At 44.6% G+C, this 23,544-nt stretch overlaps 1 protein-coding gene across 9 annotated transcripts in view; it reads left to right on the top strand.

Annotated features, from left to right (window-relative positions):
* Positions 1-23,544, top strand: part of ATP8A2 (ATPase phospholipid transporting 8A2) — a 970,290-nt gene that overhangs the window by 246,614 nt on the left and 700,132 nt on the right. For all 9 annotated transcript variants that reach the window (XM_068266975.1, XM_068266976.1, XM_068266977.1 and 6 more), the window contains 4 exons: positions 1,071-1,159; positions 4,648-4,692; positions 18,051-18,123; positions 21,029-21,134. In XM_068266975.1, coding sequence (XP_068123076.1) covers positions 1,071-1,159; positions 4,648-4,692; positions 18,051-18,123; positions 21,029-21,134 — 313 coding nt within the window. The remainder of the gene's footprint in view (positions 1-1,070; positions 1,160-4,647; positions 4,693-18,050; positions 18,124-21,028; positions 21,135-23,544) is intronic.

The raw sequence follows: 23,544 nt of genomic DNA, 5'->3' as shown, positions 1-23,544 counted from the left end.
CTGCCATCTTTACTCCCTTGTATTGATGTGACTGCGCTGGTGGCATGTGTGTTACAGGTTGGTGACTCGAACAACACTAAATGCTGAATGACCACCATAAAAGGTAGACCGATTCATTTTTCTAAAGGCTATAAAAGAGGCCACTTCCATATTAATATACATGTTAACTTTAGGTTCACATGGACAGTGGTCGTGGTGAGAGAACCAGCCTCTGATAACCACTACCTGTGCTATTGCATTTTCACACGGTTTTCCAAGTGGCTGACAGGTGTCTCAGGAGCTTTTGCAGGCAGGCCTGGATTTACATCACAGTTCTGGACTTGTGTTTAGCTATCAGGGACAACAGAGAGATGATTTGCACAGGCCCGGATTTACATCACAGGAGCCTATAGGCACAGATGTCCTGGCAGCCTAGACTTCACCCACCAAACCGCACCGCAAGTGTGCTGGCTGCCCCACCTGTAACTTCTTCCCTAGTTTCCTTGCCCGTCAGGGGTAGCTACAGGTGCTGCATAGTATTAGGTAGCCAGAGCTATCCTCCGTATTAAGAAGCTAGAGGTGCCCTCAAGTATTTGGTAGCTAGAGATGCCCCGACTGAAAGGGAGATCTGGTCAGTGGAATGCCGAGGCCCGGGTGAGTAACCTCTCATTTACAGTCCTCTCGGGACTCTGCATGTGTAACGCAGGAGGGAGGCACTTGGGAAGGGGAGCCACCTTTCCATCATCAGGCGCCTGTAGGCATGTGCCTACACTGCCTCATGGTAAATCCAGCCTTGGATTTGCATATTCAGCAGTGATGCATTGTGGGGCACCTCAGAGCTCACTCCAAACTGAATAATCGCAAATACCTTCTGTTTTAAGAAGGCAAACTTCTGTTTTGCATAGCATTTTAGTAAGGAGGATTTTTGATCCCTTTCAGCCCCTTACACACCCCTAGGAGTTCTGGTTCTCAGTGAGTTTGCCGGGTACTCTGTAACTTTATTTATTTGGGCAATCGAGTTTCTGTACTATGTATGTACGTTGGTTGAACTAAACTGACATTTGATATCCGGTATCTGTTCTTCCCATTAGGTCAAGTACTTATTTTCAGACAAGACTGGGACGCTAACCTGCAACGTTATGAACTTCAAGAAATGCAGCATTGGCGGTGTCACGTATGGGTGAGTATGTCCGCTCCCTGTACATAGCCACGTACCTGTACCTGTCTGTGCGTTATGTGCTGTGATTGGAAAGTCAATTGTAAAGGAGGCCACACACCTTACAATTTTTAAATATCTGTTCAATTCAAGAATAGCAATACATTTTTCTGATTGTAACAATTCAAAAATCTGACCAATGTACCACACACCTTTGTTCAATTTTTCCCCACTTATGAATAAAATAATTGAAAGCTCAGAAAAAATGAATTGGAACTTTACATCAAGTAATTGACAATCAATCCATCGCACACCATACAATTCTTGATAAAGTTGTTCTGACATGTCCAACCTCCAAAAAATGAAAAAAAGGGAAATTTGATTGAATGTATCGATCGAAAACAAAGAAAAGCTCTCTATTTTTCGGGACAACTGATTGAAATTATCGAATTGGTGAAAAATTGAATCTTTTAATTGTATGGTGTTTGGCCACCTTTAGTATTCAGGGCTCTAGAGACCAAGATGTCATAAATGACAAATTACTTTTAACCTCCTTGGCGGTAACCCCGTGTGTGACACGGGGTAAGTCGCCGGAGGGTGCCGCTCAGGCCCTGCTGGGCCGATTTACATAATTTTTTTTTCAAACATGCAGCTAGCACTTTGCTAGCTGCGTGTTTGGTCTGATCGCCGCCGCCCGCCGCCCGCCGCCGATGCGCCGCTACCCGCCGCGGATACAGGCCCCCCCCGCATACCCCTTGCGCAGCCTGGCCAATTGCCGCCAGGCTGCGCTATGAGGTGGATCGGGACTCCCTGTGATGTCACGACGTCCATGACGTCGATGACGTCACTCCGTTCGTCGCCATGGCGACGGGGGAAGCCCTCAAGGAAATCCCGTTCAGAACGGGATTTCGTTATGGGCAAGCGGCGCCGGCGGCGATCGGAGGGGACGGGCGGACACCGCGGGGAGGGGGGAAGCATGTAGCTAGCACTAGGCTAGCTACATGCTAAAAAAACCCCAAAAAGGTGAAAAAAAACCCTCCCGCGGCTGCGCAGCCGCGGGAATTATACCGCCAGGGGGGTTAATTTTTACGCTTCATCTATGTAGTCTTGATCTGCATAGACCTGACTTTGATTAGTTAATTGGCTAGACATGCACAATATAATCATTATAAATGCCTCTTGGGGAGAATTCATGGAAATGTACCATATGTGATCGATTTGAATAAGCGCTTTCTTTGTAAGTTTCTGAATGGCGGGTCATGATCAACTGATCACGTCAAAACTCTACCTCGGTTTATCCTACATAGGGGAGACACAATCGCATGACAACAGTCGGCCATTCAGAGACTTACAAGCCAGTCATCAGTGAACCTGTTTACCCATGAGTTCTCTTCCAGGAGAATTTATGTAGCAGAAATGGAAAGTTTCTCGTCCTGACTACACTGTGTTTCATTATGTGTATTTAGATATGACAATGTGAGAATTTTGGCACTAGTTATCAGCCACCACTGTAGCAGTGACAGCCATTGATTAGCAGCCACCACTATGCTAGCAGCAGTAACAGCCACTGTTTAACAGCTGCTATTGTGCCAGCAGCAGTAATCGCCACTGATTAGCAGCTGCCACTATGCCAGCAGCAGTAACAGCCACTGCTTAGCAGCTGCCACTATGCCAGCAGCAGTAACAGCTACTGTTTAGCAGCTGCTATTGTGCCAGCACCAGTAACAACCACTGATTAGCAGCCGGCACAGTGCCAGCAGCAGTAATAGCCAATGATTCGCAGCTGCCACTATGCCAGGATCAGTAACAGTCACTGATTAGCAGCTGCCACTGTGCCAGCAGCAGTAACAGCCACTGATTAGCAGCTGCCACTGTGCCAGCAGCAGTAACAGCCACTGATTAGCAGCTGTCACTGTGCCAGCAGCAGTAACAGCCACTGATTAGCAGATGCCACTGTGCCAGAAGCAGTAACAGCCACTGATTAGCAGATGCCACTATGCCAGCAGTAGTAACAGCCACTGATTAGCAGCTGACATGGTGCCAGCGGCAGTAATAGCCACTGATTAGCAACTGCCACTATGCCAGCAACAGCCACTGATTAGCAGCCAGTAACAGCCACTGATTAGAAGCCGCCACTGTTCCAGCAGCAGTACCAGTCACTGATTAGAAGCCGCCACTGTTCCAGCAGCAGTAACAGCCACTGATTAGCAGCCGCCACTATACCATCAGCAGTAACAGGCACTGATTAGCAGCCACCACTGTGCCAGCAGCAGCAACAACCACTGATTAGCAGCTGCCACTGTGCCAGCAGCAGTAACAGCCACTGATTAGCATCCGCCACTGTTCCAGCAGCAGTAACAGCCACTGATTAGCAGCTGCCACTATGCCAGTAGCAGTAACAGTCACTGATTAGCAGCTGTCACTATTCCAGTAGTAGTAACTGCCACTTTTTAGCAGCTGCCACTGTGCCAGCACCAGTAACAGCCACTGTTTAGCAGCTGCCACTATGCCAGCACCAGTAACAGCCACTGTTTAGCAGCTGCCACCATGCTAACTGCACAGAGTATATGTTTTCATTTGACAAAATGGCACAGGCATATTTCTACCACCCCTCCCTAAATAAAACAAATAAAAGTGTGTTTAATTTCGCTATTTCAGCCCCCTCAAGAATGTTGATATGGCCCTTGGCCTAAAAAAGTTTGGACACCCCTTTCTAGGGGATGAGGCCTTCTTTGAACTGCTGTAGTGCCTTGCTCCCAATCAGCCAGAAGCCGCTGTGTTTCGGTACATCTTCTTATGTGCCTGCATCGGTAAGAAAGAGGAAAAGCGCCGGCACTGCTGTCAATCACAATTTATTGTTCCACAGTAGGCGACATGTAACTGCATGCATACATGAAAACAACATGGTGGAGACACATACCCTGAGGTGGATGGTTGTGGCGTGGTGGTGGGTGCAGTGGGAAGGAGAGCCTGACGGCCGTTTCACGCTATGCGCTTCTACGGAGGCAGACTCCGTAGAAGCGCATAGCACGAAACGGCCGTCAGGCTTTCCTTTCCTCTGCACCCACCACCACGCCACAACCATCCACCTCAGGGTATGTGTCTCCACCATGTTGTTTTCATGTATGCATGCAGTTACATGTCGCCTACTGTGGAACAATAAATTGTGATTGACAGCAGTGCCGGCGATTTTCCTCTTTCTTACCGATGCAGACACACTGTTGCCTGAGCACGCTGGAGATTCACCCATCTGTACCTGATCGTGTGGATTGAGCCATCTCCTTCCCCTCCCACCTATATAGGAGTCCACTGACTGCAGTGCCAGCGTCTTTCACACCTCTACCTCTTACAGCATCTTCTTATGTGCGCCTAGCTTCCTCAGGCTATCACTATGCGTTAGGATGTGCACATCTCAGTGTCTCATGTGGCCAGGACAAGATGTATATATTTGTATATAAGATGTATATATTTCCCATATTTCATCTTGTTTCTTATTTTCACATAACTGGAAGACACTTTCCAGAATTTGAGAGAGAACGCTCCTCTGAAGATTTCAGGTAAATATATTTATAGAGTCTGAATAAATTGTAGAAAGTAAGCTCATCTTATGTTGACAAGTGAAATGCCAGATTGACTGAAAAATCAGCAGTCCTTTCATACCAGATAGACTTATTGTTGGGATTAATCACTCGTTATTTCACGCTGCATAAATTGTAGCCTTGGAGACAAGTGATGGGATGAGATAGACGTGGGTATGTGCAGTGGCAAGCATACAAATAACTAGGCCGTGCGGGGCCAGATTTTTGGAAAGGCCACAAAGGCTATGGCCTTGGGTGGCTGCAGCACAAGGGGGCACCTGGGTGTGAAAGAGGGGTTGCTACATATGAAAGAGGAGGCTGCAAATAAGGGAGCAATGCATAAAAGCAGAAGCTGATGCCCAAGGGAGCTGTTCAGAAAACTGCAGTGCATGGATGTTACACATGGGAGCTGGGGCTGTGCATGGAGTGGGAGGGGCTGCAGTACATGGATGATACACATGGAAGAGGGGGCTGCACATGGAGTGGGAGGGGCTGTTGCACATGGAAAGGGAGTCACAACATACTTGGCCTAGCTGCAGGAAACGTCCAAATCAGGCCTTGAGGCCATGTTCCTTTTTTTATTTTTCTACCTGAAAGAGTTAACATTTAGGTATGCAAGTGACAGTCTCTCTTCAGTTGGGATTATAGTGCAACCCTCACTGATAAAGAATTGCATTCATAAAACTATTTCCTGGCAGAGAGCAGCTTCTGAGGGCAGGGGAAACATAACAAAGGTTAACAGTTCATATATATTTTAGTTCTGGGACACTTTATAGACTGTGTCTTTGTTAATATTTAAAATCTATTTTTTAAATTTTTATTACGTAAAAGAAAATTGGGGGATATCTAAAAAAAGGGTCATTTTTAGGAGTAGGAGGATAGATACATTTGTTTACTTTTTTAACATTAATTGTTATTGGAAAAGTTGTATACATACAAAAGAACAAAGAAAATTGTTAGGTTTTCATCAACATTACACCCCTGCAGAGGCAAAAGTACAGTTAGCTATCTGCATCGACTTTGCTTGATGATTGACATAGAAGAGGTGAAATTGAAATACAACCATAAGGGCTCGTCTCCACTAGTGCGGCGTGCGTCTCGCAGACGCACGCTGCACTGAGCCGGTGGGCGGGATCGCAGGCAAATCCCATGAGCCGTGCCATGCACGGCTATGGGATTCGCAGCCTCCGCGGCTAATTCTGCGGGGGGGTTCCGGGCGAATCGCTACCGCAAGCGATTCCGCCGCGGCGCCGTCATCCCCTATGGCAGAGTTTCCCCGTGCGAATCATGTGCGGGGAAACTCTGCAGAAACGCTGGCGAAACCGCCCTAGTGGAAACGGGCCCTTAATGAAATACCGTAACTAAACTAATATTAAAAAGAATAAACAGTACTAAGAACCTTACCTATAAACAGTATTGGACAGTCAGGGCTATTACATCCAATCTTTATGCTGGGAATACACAATGAGATTTTTCAGCCGATTTACTGTCCGATCGATATTCCGATCGATTTTTTCGAACAATTTTCCAATTGATTTTCTTATTTTTTTCTATCAATTTCCAATCACTTCTACAGTATGAGAAATCAATCAGAAAAACAATCCAAAATCAGATAGAACTTGTCGGAAATTATCTATCGAACCATCTATCTGCCAAAGAATCTAATGGTGTATTTGCAGCATTAAGCATCAGCTACACGGTACAATTTTCCATCAGATCGGATCTATTAGATAATTTCCAACCGCCCAATCGGATAGCATTAGATTTTGCAATACATTTTGGGTATGTATCAAGGCAAAATCTATCGCAAAATTGATCTGAAACAATTTGGACGTTTACACACGATGTGATTTCTTATTAGATCTATCTAATAGATCCGTTTATTTGAAGGAAAATTGTACTGTGTAGATGAGGCTTTAGAAGGAATTATTTAAAGTCCCATATTTCCCTTGTTACAACCTATTGTTATAGAGTGCATGGAAGATCTGATCTCATGGACGCAGGAGAAAAGCCTGGTACACACCATGCAATTTCCCGTCAGATGGGTCAAATAGATCATTTCCGACAGGTCCGATCTGATTTCCAATTGTTTTACTGATCGATTTGCATAGAAGTGATCAGAAAATCGATCAGAATAACTATTGGAAATCTGTTGGAAATTATCTATCGACCCATCTATCTGATAGGAAATTGCATATTCTGCACCAGGCAAAAGATGAATCGACTTTGGCTTAAAACTTGGTGGCCAATCGACCATACGATTCGATTCTTGTAATTCAATTGGATGAAAATCGTTGCCTCCAAGAGCATGCCCGATCAAAGATGTAAACAATTGCAGGCATGTATCAATTCGATCGGACAAGCTGGAAGATGTTGGGCTGACTTGCTGGATCGGGTGCGCAGCAGTAACGACATGCGATATCGGGACAAGCAACAAATGCAATGGATCCCCCGGCACTGTCGCTCCTGGTGTAAATGGTGCCCCGTGCATGGATACTTTACCGGGTAAAGAAGGGGCACATTTTACACTGAGGGGGCAGTGAGGTGGTGTCACTAGGCCAATTCACATGCAATCTGACTGACTGAGGCGCTATTCCTGTCACTACAGATTTCCTGTTAACCCCTTGTTTGCTTGATGAAGCAGGCTTGACCTGCGAAACGCGTTGCATTTCCTTTTGGGGTATCGTATAATAAATGTGTTTATTTATATAAAAACAGGACGTCTTGTTTGCGGTTAGGAGGCAAGCCCACCACTTCCTCCAAGCAATTTTTAATATTTTTATGAATTTTTTTCCTGCTGGCGCCTCTGTACAACATACAAATACATTGCGTCCACTCCTGGTGGATGGGAGTGCTATCTCCTTTTTCTCAATTCTACAGAGAGCGACTTCTTAGCCCTGAGTGAGGACAGGCTTTATCTCCTCACCTGCCTTTATAGTGGTTACCTGGAGGTAACCCATGTTTGTGAGTATAATCATTCTCACCTTATCATTTTATCAAACATTCCTGACATACTACACTATATTGGGCTCTCGGTTTTCCGTTTTAGTTTTTATTTAATGAAGATGCCCAGCAAAATGGGCGCATGATACTAACAAATAACGATAGTAGAATATTGGTAACTTTACCGATATTCTACTATCCCCACTATAACCCTATTCTCATACTAACCTTTCCCTATATACTCACTTAGCTCCCTCCTCTCCACTCCTAACACTAACCTCCCACCTCTCCACTCCTAACACTAACCTCCCACCTCTCCACTCCTAACACTAACCTCCCACCTCTCCCCTCCTAACACTAACCTCCCACCTCTCCATTCCTAACACTAACCTCCCACCTCTCCACTCCTAACACTAACCTCTCATCTCTCCACTCCTAACACTAACCTCCCACCTCTCCACTCCTAACACTAACCTCCCACCTCTCCACTCCTAACACTAACCTCCCACCTATCCACTCCTAACACTAACCTCCCACCTCTCCACTCCTAACACTAACCTCTCATCTCTCCACTCCTAACACTAACCTCCCACCTCTCCACTCCTAACACTAACCTCCCACCTCTCCACTCCTAACACTAACCTCCCACCTATCCACTCCTAACACTAACCTCCCACCTCTCCACTCCTAACACTAACCTCCCAACTCTCCCCGCCTAACACTAACCTCCCACCTCTCCACTCCTAACACTAACCTCCTACCTCTCCCCTCCTAACACTAACCTCCCACCTCTCCACTCCTAACACTAACCTCCCACCTCTCCACTCCTAACACTAACCTCCCAACTCTCCCCGCCTAACACTAACCTCCCACCTCTCCACTCCTAACACTAACCTCCTACCTCTCCCCTCCTAACACTAACCTCCCACCTCTCCACTCCTAACACTAACCTCCCACCTCTCCACTCCTAACACGAACCTCCCACCTTTCCACTCCTAACACTAACCTCCCACCTCTCCCCTCCTAACACTAACCTCCCACCTCTCCACTCCTAACACTAACCTCCCACCTCTCCATTCCTAACACTAACCTCCCACCTCTCCACTCCTAACCTAACCTCCCATCTCTCCACTCCTAACACTAACCTCCCACCTCTCCACTCCTAACACTAACCTCCCGACCTCTCCCCTCCTAACACTAACCTCCCACCTCTCCACTCCTAACACTAACCTCCCACCTCTCCACTCCTAACACTAACCTCCCACCTCTCCCCTCCTAACACTAACCTCTCCACTCCTAACACTAACCTCCCACCTCTCCACTCCTAACACTAACCTCCCTCCTTTCCACTCCTAACACTAACCTCCCACCTCTCCACTCCTAACACTAACCTCCCACCTCTCCCCTCCTAACACTAACCTCCCACCTCTCCCCTCCTAACACTAACCTCCCACCTCTCCCCTCCTAACACTAACCTCCCACCTCTCCACTCCTAACACTAACCTCCCACCTCTCCCCTCCTAACACTAACCTCCCAACTATTCATACCTAAACCCCCTTACCTACATAAGCCCGCTCCCCTGGTGCTCCAACACTCCTCCGATAACCTGGAACTTAGCTATAAGATAGCCGAGCGCCTATTACTGCTCCGCCACTGCTGCGCAATCAGCCGGAGTTTATCTATGCTACAGACCAGCTCCAGTGCCCAAATAACACTATCTGTACCACCACACCTGGAGTTCTTCTATAACTGGAGCTGGAGTTTGTCTTTACTCCGTCACCCAAATGACGTTATCTACACCGCCACAGCCAGAGTTAGTCTAGACGTGCGGTGCGCCCATTTTTCTTGTTTAAAGAGAATCTGTATTGTTAAAATCGCACAAAAGTAAACATAACAGTGCGTTAGGGGACATCTCCTATTACCCTCTGTCACAATTTCGCCGCTCCCCGCCGCATTAAAAGTGGTTAAAAACAGTTTTAAAAAGTTTGTTTATAAACAAACAAAATGGCCACCAAAACAGGAAGTAGGTTGATGTACAGTATGTCCACACATACAAAATACATCCATACACAAGCAGGCTGTATACACCCTTCCTTTTGAATCTCAAGAGATCATTTGTGTGTTTCTTTCCCCCTTCTGCTCTCATGCACTGAAGTTTCAGGCTGCTCTTTTCTTCCTGCAAACAGCTTTGCCCTTGTCTGAATTTCCTCAGTATGTGAAAGCCCAGCCAGCTCAGAGGACACTTTATCCAGCTTGTAAAAGATACGAGAGCAGAGAGAAGCTGCACTAATCTAAATATCACACAGGCAGTGTGCAGAGAGGGGCCTGGAAGGGAGAGTTCATAGCAGAACCACAACACTGAAGAACTTGGCAGCCTTCCAGACACTGGCCGACAAGTCTGACAGGGGAAAGATACATTGATTTATTACAGAGATGGTGATAGTACAAAGTGCTGCAGTAAGCCAGAACACAATAGAATAGCTTTTGGAACTTGTAGGATGATAAAAAACAGGATGCAATTTTTGTTACGGAGTCTCTTTAAAGAGACTCCGTAACAAAAATTGCATCCTGTTTTTTATCATCCTACTAGTTCCAAAAGCTATTCTAATGTGTTCTGCTTTACTGCAGCACTTTCTGCTATCACTATCTCTGTAATAAATCAATGTATCTTTCCCCTGTCAGACTTGTCGGCCTGTGTCTGGAAGGCTGCCAAGTTCTTCAGTGTTGTGGTTCTGCTATGAACTCACCCTTTCTGGCCCCTCTATGCACACTGCCTGTGTGTTATTTAGATTAGAGCAGCTTCTCTCTTCTCTCTTTTCTTTTACAAGCTGGATAAATCGTCCTCTGAGCTGGCTGGGCTTTCACATACTGAAGAATTATAGACAAGGGCAAAGCTGTTTGCAGGAGAAAAACAAGCAGCCTGAAACTTCAGTGCATGAGAACTGCAGGGGGGAAGAAACACACAATGATCTCTTGAGATTCAAAAGGAAGGGTGTATACAGCCTGCTTGTGTATGGATGTATTTTCTATGTGTGGACACACTGTACATCAACCTACTTCCTGTTTTGGTGGCCATTTTGTTTGTTTATAAACAAACTTTTTAAAACTGTTTTTAACCACTTTTAATGCGGCGAGGAGCGGCGAAATTGTGACAGAGGGTAATAGGAGATGTCCCCTAACGCACTGGTATGTTTACTTTTGTGCGATTTTAACAATACAGATTCTCTTTAAGTTTGGAGGTGAACAGTGCTGCAAGGGATCCTGGAAATGCACAAGGTGTGTTAGACAACAAGGAAATACGTTTATACTCACTTGCTGGCAGAGTTACAGATTTTGATTCTCATGGTTCCCATGCAGTTTGCCTGCCCTTCAGGTGAACTTTCAGTTTAGAGAGCATCTGCTACTGGAATTAGAGACATGTCAGAGCAACCACGATTAAGAGAAAAATATCAGCAATCTCTCCTGTACACACCTGAAACAGTATAAACAATATCCTATTTCTTGTGGGTAATAGGAGGCGCCAAAAAGTATATAATGTTTAAAAACACTTTTAAAAAGGAGGGGAGGGGTGGACTTACCTCCTAAGACCACAAACCACAATAGGTAACAAATCTCCCTTACTCAAATGACAGTGCTTTTAACAGAAGCAAATCCTGCTTACTCAGGTAAAATGTGTGGGAATGTATGGTAAGTGGAGCTGTCAGTAAAACTGTTTACCCTTCATACTTAGTGGTTTTTCGAGGTAACTCAGTCTATTCCATCTTTTTAACCCTTTTAGCAGCCAATTTATTTAGAGGCTTGCAAGTGCTTCAGGCCAATTGATTTTAGCACATTTTTTTTTTATTTCTTATTTGTTACATTTCCTTGCTTCTAACTAGTACTGCTGTAATGTGTATTTATTGCCACTTGTCACTAGGGGGCAGTGTAAGACAATAACAGAGGACTTCTGCTTTCAGTTTCTATATTTTCTGCTAGTAGAGAGAGATCAAAGCATTCCAAGAATTTACAGCATAACGAGTTCTGCCGACTGAGGTCACAATCAGTGCACTTATCTCAAATGAGATAACGCTACTGCAGCTGATAATGGGTTAAAGGCCTTGCTAATTTACATTTTTATATGTATTCATTAGTAAATGTACAGTGTGAGACAATAACAGAGGAATTCTGCTTTCAGTGCGTTGATTTCGAACGAGATCAATCGGTTAAAGCTGCTAATCAGTTAGATTGTGTTTTAAATATGTTCTACTTTTTGGGAACTTGTCAGGCTTGTCTGGATACTTGCTATATGCTCAGTCATATGCTCATATGCTCATATGACTGACCTATAACCCAGCCTTAACACCTGCGTAAACTCCTGCCTAATAACAAACTACAATACTCTGCAGGTAGATGTAGCATACAACCTGGCAAATAGCTTTCACCAAACACAGCAAGATAAGGCATAAACGGTATACTTGAATAGTCACCTGAGGCCTATGGGCTGAGGCAATTCAGACGACAGTGTAATCACAATAAGATGCGTAGTCAAATCAGGCTGGGATCAGGGCAGGCAGCGTTCATGCAAGGTCCTTCAACAATCCAAGGTTGGCAACAGGAAGTCCAGTAAGATACAAGGTCAGGTACAAGCCGGGTCGATAACAGGTGATCAGAAGAAACGTAGTCAGGTACAATCGGGGTCGGCAACAGGTAATCAAATCTACAAGAAGCTTGGTCAAGAGACAGACAGAATCTGCAGCAAGACAAGGCACTTGGTGTGAGCGCAATCTCAGCTACAAGCCCAGCATAGGCTATTACGGGCCCAGACAGAAGCGCTCACCAGATTCAAATACAAGGCATCCACCAATCGGAGTTCGGCGTGTCAGCTAATCAGCTGACACGGAGGGAGACATGTGACTGCTCACTGAGACGTGTCCTCCGCCTGCCGCCCTGCACGCATGTGTGTCTCAGCGGCAGAGACGGCAACAACTGTGAGTCGGCGGCAGGGCCGGCGGCGGCAGCCTGCTGACTCCTTACAGAAAACCTGTTGCCAATATGTCATACACCTACCTTTGGTGGGAAGGTTGTGGGTTTTCTTTTCCCTTTTATTGTAGATTTTGACTTCTTTTCGGGTCCACACAGATCTAAGTGGGGTCAGATTAGTTTGTACCACAGGTTGGTTGCCTTTTAGGCAATTTTCTGTGTGAGTACCTTCCCATTACCTGACAGCTTTTCATATTATCTCCACACTAGGTTAGCTGTGTTTTTTTTATTTATTTTTCTGGTTTTGAAATGGTCTTCAAGAACTATTCATAATATCCTATATGTGTTCCCCTCTGTGCCACTCCTGCCTCCACTGTGTTACTCTGTATCACATCTGCCCCCCCCCCCCCCCGCCTCCTCCTGTCCCCTTTTGTGCCTCCTTCTGTCCTACTGATCACCATAGTGTACTAATTTCATGGAACTTGGAGCTTAAAAATTTTAAAAAGCATTTTTTTCTTACATTTTTTTTTAAAATCAATTTTCTGAAAAACTACAAAGTATTTTTCTTCAAAAATGTTTTGTTTTACTTGTTACCACAGAATCAAATTTCACATTTTCAGGGCCTTCGTATCGACGGGTCATTCGTAAGTCAGGCGTTCGTAAGTCGGCTCCCACCTGTATACGATTTCCTGTCACAAAGCATATTCAAGAGCTTTTGCTCACATTCACATTTCTCCAGCATTTCTCCCTCATGGGCCTCTATGGAAGCCTATACGGCAAATATGCTATTTTTTTTTTTTTTTGTCATAAGCCACTTGTATGAGTTACAATCGCCTCATTCCTGACTGAAAAGCCCAGACGTAAGGACAGCATCGTTTATTCCATTTCCAGTGAACCACTCTGCTAAATACTTAAAGGCCCATCCATTTGATATGTTTGTAGAAGAAAATGCTTTAATCTTCTTATTTATTCTTCACACACAATTATTTTATTCCTTGATGCGGCGCCAAAGGAGACCTACCCGGCGTAACCGAGTAAAGTCTTCTGGGCCTGCTTGGCAGCGGACCTGCGTAACTCACTCTCTCCTCCTGTCAGATTAGTCTGTTTATTTTACATACAGACACATGCATTGAGCAGAACTAGGCCGAATGTAAACAGAGCACATTAAGAAAGTAAAACCCTTAAATGTTTAAAAATCCTCATTTTTTTGTGGGTAAATAAGGTCAATACAGCAAAACTGGCCTGCACTGACTGTTACGTGATCATTTTAAGTTAATCTTGTGGAAAATGTCGTCATTGTTATTCAGTCTTCCTTCCTTGATTGTAAGCTTTATTTCCTGCTTTGAATGCAACAGAGAAGGGTTACAGCTTCTTTTTTGCTGTCTGTGTTTCTCGTTGGAGAAATTTGGCCCATCTTTTGTCATAGCTAGAGAAGTGATAATAATCACTCCAGTAGGGACCGAGAAAACACCAGAAACTGATAGAGGTTCAAGAGAAAGTGAACATTTCAGACCAGCGTAGTTGAAATCTGGCCCCTGTTTATGTTCACCTAAGCCTGCCAGGGCGTAAATACCAACTTCCGCATGCCCGTTGTTCGCAGGCCCCTCCAGGCTGATCTTTCCCTCACCGTCTTCCTCCGCTGCCTGCATGTCCACAATTGGCCCGAAAGTTCTCCAGTCTGAGAGGATCTGCCCGGCCATGCTCCTGTCGCCGGGAACATGAAGGGGAGCGTGTGCGGCCGGATTGTGCCTCCGCCGACTGGCCCAGACTGGAAGACTTTCCAGGGCCAATTGCTGATGATGGAACTGCCTGAGGCCTCTTTTCCAGACATAGTTGAACCGTGTGCTCAGCAAGCAGTTACCAAGACAGTGCTAGGGGGCACTTGGTGAGTACAAGATTTTAAAAAGGGGTACATATAAATTAATCGTTGAGAAACACCACTGCTCACGATGCGGTAAACTGTACAATTTTGACTGCAGTGTCAACCAGGCCGGAAAAATTATAATTTCGTTGATCAGAGGACAATTTGGCATTGATTTAATACATTTTTAGGAACAATCATCCTTTAAATGGGCCTATGAAAAAACACCTTTGTTATTTTTCTTATTTTGTTGCTGATGTAAACTAGCAAATTTCAGATATTTATCAGAAAGAATAAACAGTTACCACACAATGAAGAGATGCAAAGCTAAAACCTAGAGCAGGCTGTGATCCTGGATTGGGTAATGCATGGAAGATCATGTCACTGCATAATATTTCTTATTTTGGGGAGACTGAAATGACTGCGCGTTTCTTTTCTTTAAATATAGAGAATTACAAACTCCTTAACATTGTGGAGGGATTTCTAGAAGAAAGCAGTAAGATGAAGGAAACTAGCCAGTGCATTGTACTGGGTTGTGTTTCTAGAGTCATACATAGCACAGTGTGTGATTGTGTTGTGTAGTTCCTTAGCGTGATGTTTTGTATTTGAGTCCTTAAAGAGCCCCTGAAGTCTCATAAAATTCAGGTTTTTATTTTCAAAATCTCTTTAACATCAGTGCCCTAACTAAAACCCTGTATCCCCGCAGCTGAACACTAACTAAGTCACCCCAAACTCCCCAGCAAAAATCCACGACTTTCTCAGTTGTGGATTTTGCTGCTGGAGGAGGCAGAGCTTTGAGCTGCAGCTCTGCCTCCATGCGCGTCAATTCGCGCGTATCTCCGCCTCTCCCCCGCCCCTCTCAGTGAAAGAAGACTGAGAGGGGCGGGGAGAGGCGGTGATCCGCGCTGATGGACGCGTGTAGAGGCAGAGCTCCAGCCCAAAGCTCTGCCTCTTCACGGAAGCGCTTCCCGCAATGTGCCCTGGGGAGTTTGGGGTGATTTAGTTAGTGTGCAGCCACGGAGATGCAGCATTTTAGTTAGGGCATTGATATTAAAGAGATTTTTAAAATAAGATTTTTATATAAGAGACTTCAGTCTCTCTTTAACTAGAATTATTTATGATAACTATTATCTGAGAAATAGAACATTTTATCATATTTTCTCTTTTAATTATTCTAAATTTATTAGGAGTCGGAGTTGGTGCATTTTTTCCTGACTCTAGTTGCCTAAAATTGCTCTGACTCCTCGACTCTGACTCCACAGCCCTGCTAGAAACATTAATCAAGGCTTTTGATTAAACTGAATTCTGGGAACATATGGTAAACTTTTCTCTGCATACTGCAACAAGACTAAAAGTTAAAGGACACTAAAAGTTAAAGGACTGAGTTAGGCTGTGTTCCCACTTGAGGAGAGAACATACTGTACATATTTTGTCTGTTCTCTGCTCATCCTAAAACTGGCAATGAACAGCTCCTATTTTATAAACAGGAGCCGTTCACACTTGTCATTCTGCAACGGATCCGTATGATCCATTGCAGTAAGCGGACTGCAGATCTGTCTTTAAGAGAAGGTAGCGCCTACACAACCTAGATAAGATTCAATTACATGCCAGTGCCTACTATATGAGTAATTCCCAGTCCGGACAATTTCTCCTATGGTTAGGTGTACCAAAGTCCCATTCACTGTATCTTCAAAGTTAACTCCGCCACCACACCACAAGGAAACAGACTCACCAGATTCTAAGACCTTAATCAGGCCTAGTTGCGCATCGGGACACTTAGGGCCGTCCCCCACGTCCACAGATGCCGCCTGTTTGTCCTATGGTTATCTTCTCATATGTGCACTTCCATGTATCACTGAATTCTACCCAAATGGAAAAAAACACACAAAGTGTAAAACTGTAAAATTGTATTAAACTATAAAAAGCAATTGCACTCACAGTATGCAGACTTGTTTGTATAGCATTGAGTATTTATACGGATTCTCCCCCGTCAAGTTGGGCTCCGGCTGCCTGTGTGTGTCCCCTCTGTTGCTGTCTCAGGTGTCCGTGTGCGCTACAGTCACCACCTTCAGATCGGGAAGCCGCTCGTATTCCCCACGCTAGTCAGCCTCACTGGGCTCTCACTTCTGTGCCTAAGCCCCGCCCGACATGTTTTGTCATAAAGACTCATCAGGAGCTCCACACTGGCAGCCGGAGCCCAACTTGCCGGGGGAGAATCTGTATAAATACTCCATGCCCTACAAACAAATCTGCATACTGTGAGTGCAATTGCTTTTTATAGTTTAATAAAATTTTACAGTTTTACACTATGTGAGGTTTTTTTTCCATTTGAGGAGAATTCAGTGATACATGGAAGTGCACATATGAGAAGATAACCATAGGACAAAGAGACGGCATCTGTGGAGGTGGGGGACGGCCCTAAGTGTCCCGATGCGCAACTAGGCCTGATTGAGGTCTTAGAATCTGATGAGTCTGTTTCCTTTTGGTGTGGTGGCGGAGTTAACTTTGAAGATACAATGAATGGTCCTTTGGTACACCTAACCATAGGAGAAATTGGCCGGACTGGGACTTACTCATATAGTAGCACTGGCGTGTAATTAAATTTTATCTTGGTTGTGTAGGTGCTACCTTCTCTTAAAGACATTAAGATTATATCTAGAAGGAGCTGCTCCAACTCAGTTCGTGCGTATCTATTGTACTGTGTAAAACCCTGGTTGTAGCGCCTATCTCTATCTTGAAAGGACTGCAGATCTGTGCAATACACAATAATCCCGGGCCAGGCAGATGCATTTCCCACTGTAGCCTATGGGGGAAACATCTGCCCTGGGCTACAGCAGGTCCACAGCGGGCTACAGCCTAAGTGTCCCGCCACTGCTTGGCTTCTGTACACAGCCCAGTGGCCAGCAAAAACATGAGGATCTCTATTGGGCTGCAAAAGATTAATGGGAGTCTCCAGCAACAGGTAGCATTCTCATTGGTTCATGGTGGACCAATGAAAATTCTCCCTGTTGATGGGGAGAATTGGTCTATTACTTCCTATGGAGAGCCCCATGCTTCTGCTGGTCTCCTGGCTGAGTACAGAGGGGCCAAGTGGCAGGACATATGACCGGTGGACGCAGAGAGGCTGCAAAATGATGGATCGCATCAGCTTAGCATCCTAGCAAACCGATTTTGTGAGCGTTTTGAATTTTTCCCATACCTTCCATTGTAGCAAAATCGCCCTAAAAATAGTAAAGGCACTGCTTTGCTGAGCAGATCGGAAACAAACCGCTCAGATGTGAACACTCTCATAGGGAATCATTGCACACGCACTTATAGAGCAATTTTGCAAATCGCCGGTGCTTAAAAAAAACGCAAAACTTCCTGGGTGTGAACAACCCCTATCTGTGTAAAATCCACTTGAGAAAATACCTGTACATGAAAATATCAAACGGGCAGTTACATTTTTGGCAAAGAGATCTTCATATTTACATGTCTAATTTTACTTAATGCTTCTTCCTTTATTAAAATTGAATCATCCAGAAAACATCAGCAATTTCAGTTCGTTTTGTTTTGTCTTCTTTTTTTCTCTAGCCAGTTACCAACTACAAGTGAATCATGTGACTTTGATGACCCTAAACTGTTTCAGAACATTGAAGGTGAAAGTGTAAGTAGTCTAGCCACACCCATTTCATTCTGTCCTACACCCCATGACAGTTTTTTTTGTTTTGTTTTGTTTTCACAGAAAACCATTGTTGGGATATATGTGTTTAAAGGGAACCTAAACTAAGGAGGATATGGATTTTTCCTTTTACAATAATACCATACAATAATACCAGTTGCCCAACTCTCCTGCTGATCCTGTGTCTCTAATACTTTTAGCCACGGCTCCTCAACATGTATGCAGATCAGGTGCTCTGACTGAAGTCAGACTGGATTAGCTGTGTGCTTGTTTCAGGTGTGCGATTCAAATACTACTGCAGCCAAAGAGATCAGCAGGACTGCCAGGCAACTGGTATTGTTTAATAGGAAACATCCATATCCCTCTCAGGGGTTAAGGTTTCCTTTAAAGGACAATGGAAGTGAGAGGGATATGGAGGTTGCCATATTTATTTACTCTTACGCAATACCAGTTTCCAGGCAGCCCTGCCAATACTTGTAGCCATAGACCCTGAACAAGCATGCAGCATTTCAGGTGTTTCTGACATTGTCAGAACTGACAAGATTAGCTGCATGCTTGTTTCTTGTGTTATTCAGACACTACTACCAGAGAATTGGACCCTTTGGCCACTTTTCGGACCTATTTCCACTGGGTGCCATGTCTGTTCCTGAATCGGATGGGACCCCTGAGCTACTGCACAATTATAGGGATTTGGATGCGTATTATGGAAAACTGCCATGCGATTCGTATGACAAGCTATCATATTCAGACTTATTGGAATTTGCTTTGTATGGTGCCATGAAATATGTTGACACTTTATAAATTAATAATAATACAGCAAAGACCCCCGGGGATTTCCTGATGCTGGATACATGTGCTTGCCGGTTGCTTGATCCAGCGTTAAAAGCCCTAAAACCCCCTCACTCCCCCCAAAGCAGCAGGAAAAAATACTCACCAATCGTCCAGGCCTCATCTTCTATGCATCCTGCAACTGTCACATGACAGGCTGGGAACTGTACAATGAGAACACAAAAAAGCCGCTGGGAGGTGCAGGATGAATAGAAAACAACGCCAGGGGCATATCTGGGTAATATAGAGCCTATGGCAAACATTGATATTGCTTCTCCCCCTTCCCTTCTAAAAACAGCATCATTTTCCACATACATGTGTTATGGTTGTCTGGGTTTTTTAGCCCTGGATATTGCTGGAGAAATATCTCCTCTTATTCCCGCTCTGTCCTCTTTTCTAACACAACGCCAAGTGCACCCTACATACATACATTGGGCTCGATTCACAAAGCGGTGCTAACCCAGTTAGAGACTTTAGGCGTGATAACCATTGCACCACGCTGGTGAAAAGCCAGTTTAGGCGTGATAAGTTTAGGCGTGATAAGTTTAGGCATGATAAGTTTAGGCATAATAAGTTTAGATCGCGTGCAAAGTCCTGCACGCAAAGCAGCGCCATTAAACTCTATGCGAAGTGCACCAGACTTTGCTAGCGCAAAACTTTTGATCAGCTGTGCACTGCGGTGCTAACCCAGTTGGTGCTTAAACTTATCACGCCTAAACTTATCACGCCTAAACTTATCACGCCTAAACTTATCATGCCTAAACTGAGTTTAGGCGTGATAAAGGGCTTTTCACCAGCGTGCTAATTGCTAGCACCGCTTTGTGAATCAGGCCCATTGAGTAGCCATGTTCCCCAAATAACAGAATATGATCTGAATTCTGAGTTACGGGGAGTCATGGGGGCAGGCATTGGGCACAGCACAGGGGCAGGCATGGCGCCCCTAGTGCTGTGGCTCCCATGGTATGAGCCATGCCTGCACCCTTCTAGATACGCCTCTGGATGGCGCTTAGATGATTGTTGAGTATTTCCTGCTCCAAAACCCCCAAAAGCTCAGCCCGGTTATCCCCTCAGGCATGCCAGTTAGTTAAAACTTCCAGTTGCCTGATCTCCGGATAACAGGGAGTTTACTGTAATAATAAACAGGCCCTTAGAACAGGTAACACACAGTTATGTCTGTTCATAGGTTAACACGCTGTTTAGCTAGCGATACCGCAGAGGAGCAAAGATTAAACGTGACTTGTGGCTAGATAATGAATTCTGACAAAACAAGGTTATAGCAAGCTGATTGATGATGCAGCTAATGAGATGGCTGCTGTTATCCGAGTAACACTTACACAGTGTAAAAGGTATTTGAGGCATTCCCCGGGTGACGCCGCTGATGGGATATATAAGGTTACCGTGAATGTGTCAGTGCTGGAGGTGAGGACGCCCCGTGTCACACGGCGACTCTATGAGGTGTCTGATGTCTGCCAATCCTATTTATCAGCAATGTGATACTATTCACTGGTGCCTGTTCTCACACCTCACAGCGTTCCCTCCACGGTTTATCATCCTACAGATTTTCTTTTAACTTACACAATAATCATAAACTGGTTTATGTAGAGACATTTCAGTGACATTTATGGATTAATATGTAAGTTTCAGATTTCAGGAGGTGATAAAACAGAGCAGTAGTGAAGGGGGACTGGTATGGGGAGAGTGTTTACCTCCTCTTCAGCTCTCCCAGGGAGTTAAAGAGGAACCCAGGATTAAACTTCATTCCAATCAGCAGCTGATACCGCCTTTACCATGAGAAATCTGTACCTGTTCTCGGATAGATCACCAGATGTCTGTAACATTGTGGTGAAACCCCTCCCACAGTGTGATGTCATGGCCGTAGCCCTGACAGTTACCTGTGTGTGAACTGTGTTGCATTGTGGGAAACAACGACTGTTTCTAGCGGCCAAGCGAGCAGTATCTCTTTCTGTGAAAAACCTTTAGCGTACTGAAGTTTTACTCTATATGTAAGATGTATGTATTACGTACCTGATAGATTGAGCTTATCACAGTTTCTCCATGTTAGCCCTCAGCTCTGGTCATCAAGGAATTCCTCACGCTGCTGGCTGTGTGTCACACTGTGGTCCCTGAAAAGGATGGAGACACCATCATCTACCAAGCCTCTTCTCCAGGTCAGTCATCTCTAAAGCTCCATGCAACACTTACCGGTATATCGGCATTAGAGAGGGATGGGCAGGGAGATTCAAAGCATTTCCGGTTTATGCAAATGTTATGTTAATTTTATGTAAATATATGCAGCATGAAAACAGGCCAATGAAATGTCAAAGCTGCAGTAAAATTGGTCCATTTTCATGCTGCAACCTAATAAAATTAAGTCATCAGAAAAAACTAAAGTTTGCGTTGACCCAGAAAACGAATCACATTTCAGCTATCATTTTTTGACCAAAGATCACAACAGTATCAAATGTACCTAACTAGCTGCAAATGAATGGGGGCAGATGCCCAGATACCTTTCTTTTTGTTAAGACTGTACCTGTAATGCTTATATTAATTATTTGCTCATTATTTTTATGGAATAAAGTTACTTGTATTTGAAGTTAGAGAATATTTTTGTGGTGGAATCTAAAAGCATCTGGGAACTGAGTTTTTTGGATTGTGAAAATGGTTGTAGATCAGGCAAATCAGAGATGGATAAATACGCATGTGTAGGGGGAGGGGAGTTGACATTCCATGGTTGTTAGTGGGCCCAGGGCTGGAGCTACCATAGGAAAACATGAGCAATTGCCCCAGGGCCCGAGAGCCTGTAAGGGCCGCCAAGGTGTCCCTCCCCTTCTTAAAGGGGAACTTCAGCCTAAACAAACATACTGTCATTAAGTTACATTAGTTATGTTAATTAGAATAGATTGGTAATATAATCTTTTACCCACCCTGTTTTAAAAGAACAGGCAAATGTTTGTGATTCATGGGGGCTGTCATCTTTGTCATGGGGGCAGCCATCTTTTTTGGTTGAAAGGAGGTGACAAGGAGCATGAGACACAGTTCCAACTGTCCTGTGTCCTGATCACCCCTCCCAGCTGCATGTGCTAGGCTTCAAATGTCAAATTCAAAATGTTAAAAAAAAAAAAAATGCACCAAAACAGCCGAACGAGAACAACAACATCAGAAATCCCATCATGCTTTGCACAGCATCAGGAGAAAAAAATGAGGCTTGTATAAGAGAAACAAAGTTCTGATGCTGTGAAACTGTTAAAGAAACACCAAGCCTTTTCAGTGCTGCTGAGTCGATTTTTAGTCTGGAGGTTCACTTTAACTGTTGCTCCCCAGTTTGGAGGTGATTTGGGGAGGGTCAGCAGCCAGCTCAGGGGCTCAGAAGAGAAATTTGGCTGCAACAAAGGGCCTCTAATCATTCTTTTTGGTCGGGGATGTCTGTTGGGGGCCCCCCAGGCTAATTTTGCCCTAGGGCCCAATTGTTACTTGAACAGGCCCTGAGTGGGCCATGGAAGCTGTGACATTGGCCTCCTTATAAGAATACTGGTTTCCTGGTTGTCATTCTGGCCATCTGCTAAAAGTGCTCTTACCTGTTAAAGGATGTCCAGGCAACCAATAGTGTGTTTCTACGGGTTATGTTCACATATAAAAGGGGTACATTTCTGGTCCTGTCAGATAAAACTGATAGAAAACTGATTTCCCGTATTTATTCGATAAAAGATCAGGAGTGTTGGATTTTTTCTGATCAATTTTTATGAAAATTGAATGGTGTGGGGCAGATTGTCAATTACCTGATGTAGAGACCTAAGCAATTTGTTCTTAGTTTTCAATCTTTTTTTTTTTTTTTTTTCCCATTTTTGGGGAAAAGTTGAACATATGTGTGTGGTACATTGGTCATATTTTTGAAATGTTTCAATCAGTCAGAAAAATTCATTCTTAAATTGAAAATATATTTTAAAAAAATTGTATGGTGTGTGGCCACCTTAAAGGGACTGTCCAGGCAAGCAAAAAAAAAAATCTACTTACCCAGGGCTTCCTCCAGCCCCTTGCAGCCGACGTCCCATGCCGCAGCTCCACTCTCAGCTACCGGCCCGAGGTCCCCACCGGTGCAGAGGCCGACCTCGCAAGCACTGCTGTCAATCAAGTACACGGTGTCCAGAGTGTACTGCACAGGCGCAGTATTTCTGCACCTGCGCAGTACACTCTGGACAACGTGGACTAGATTGACAGCGGCGGTCGCGCAGGCGCAGTAGAGGGCGACCTCGTAATATTCTTTTGAAGGAACATTGTGTGTTTATTTTAAATAATTTTACTTGGTTGAGGTTCACTTTACTTTATATCGAATATAATTGTGTGTTACTAACATCATATTGTAAGCTACCGTATTTTGAGAACATGGTCTGGTGTAAGTGGCAGGGCTGGATTTGTACTCTTTTCCACCCAAGGCCACTGTCACCAGCCGCCCCCTTCAGTATAGGTAGCGAGATTAACCCTCCCCCTTCCCTCTAGTATAGGTAGCCAAATGTCCCCTTCCCTCTATTATAGGTAGCCTGATGACCCCCACCCCCAGTATAGGTGGCCAGATGACCCCTC

Source organism: Hyperolius riggenbachi, chromosome 2 (genome assembly GCF_040937935.1).
Source record: "Hyperolius riggenbachi isolate aHypRig1 chromosome 2, aHypRig1.pri, whole genome shotgun sequence".
Classification (NCBI taxonomy): domain Eukaryota; kingdom Metazoa; phylum Chordata; class Amphibia; order Anura; family Hyperoliidae; genus Hyperolius; species Hyperolius riggenbachi.
The sequence above is the reverse complement of the archived record's forward strand: the minus strand, read 5'-3'. Positions and strand labels throughout refer to the sequence as shown.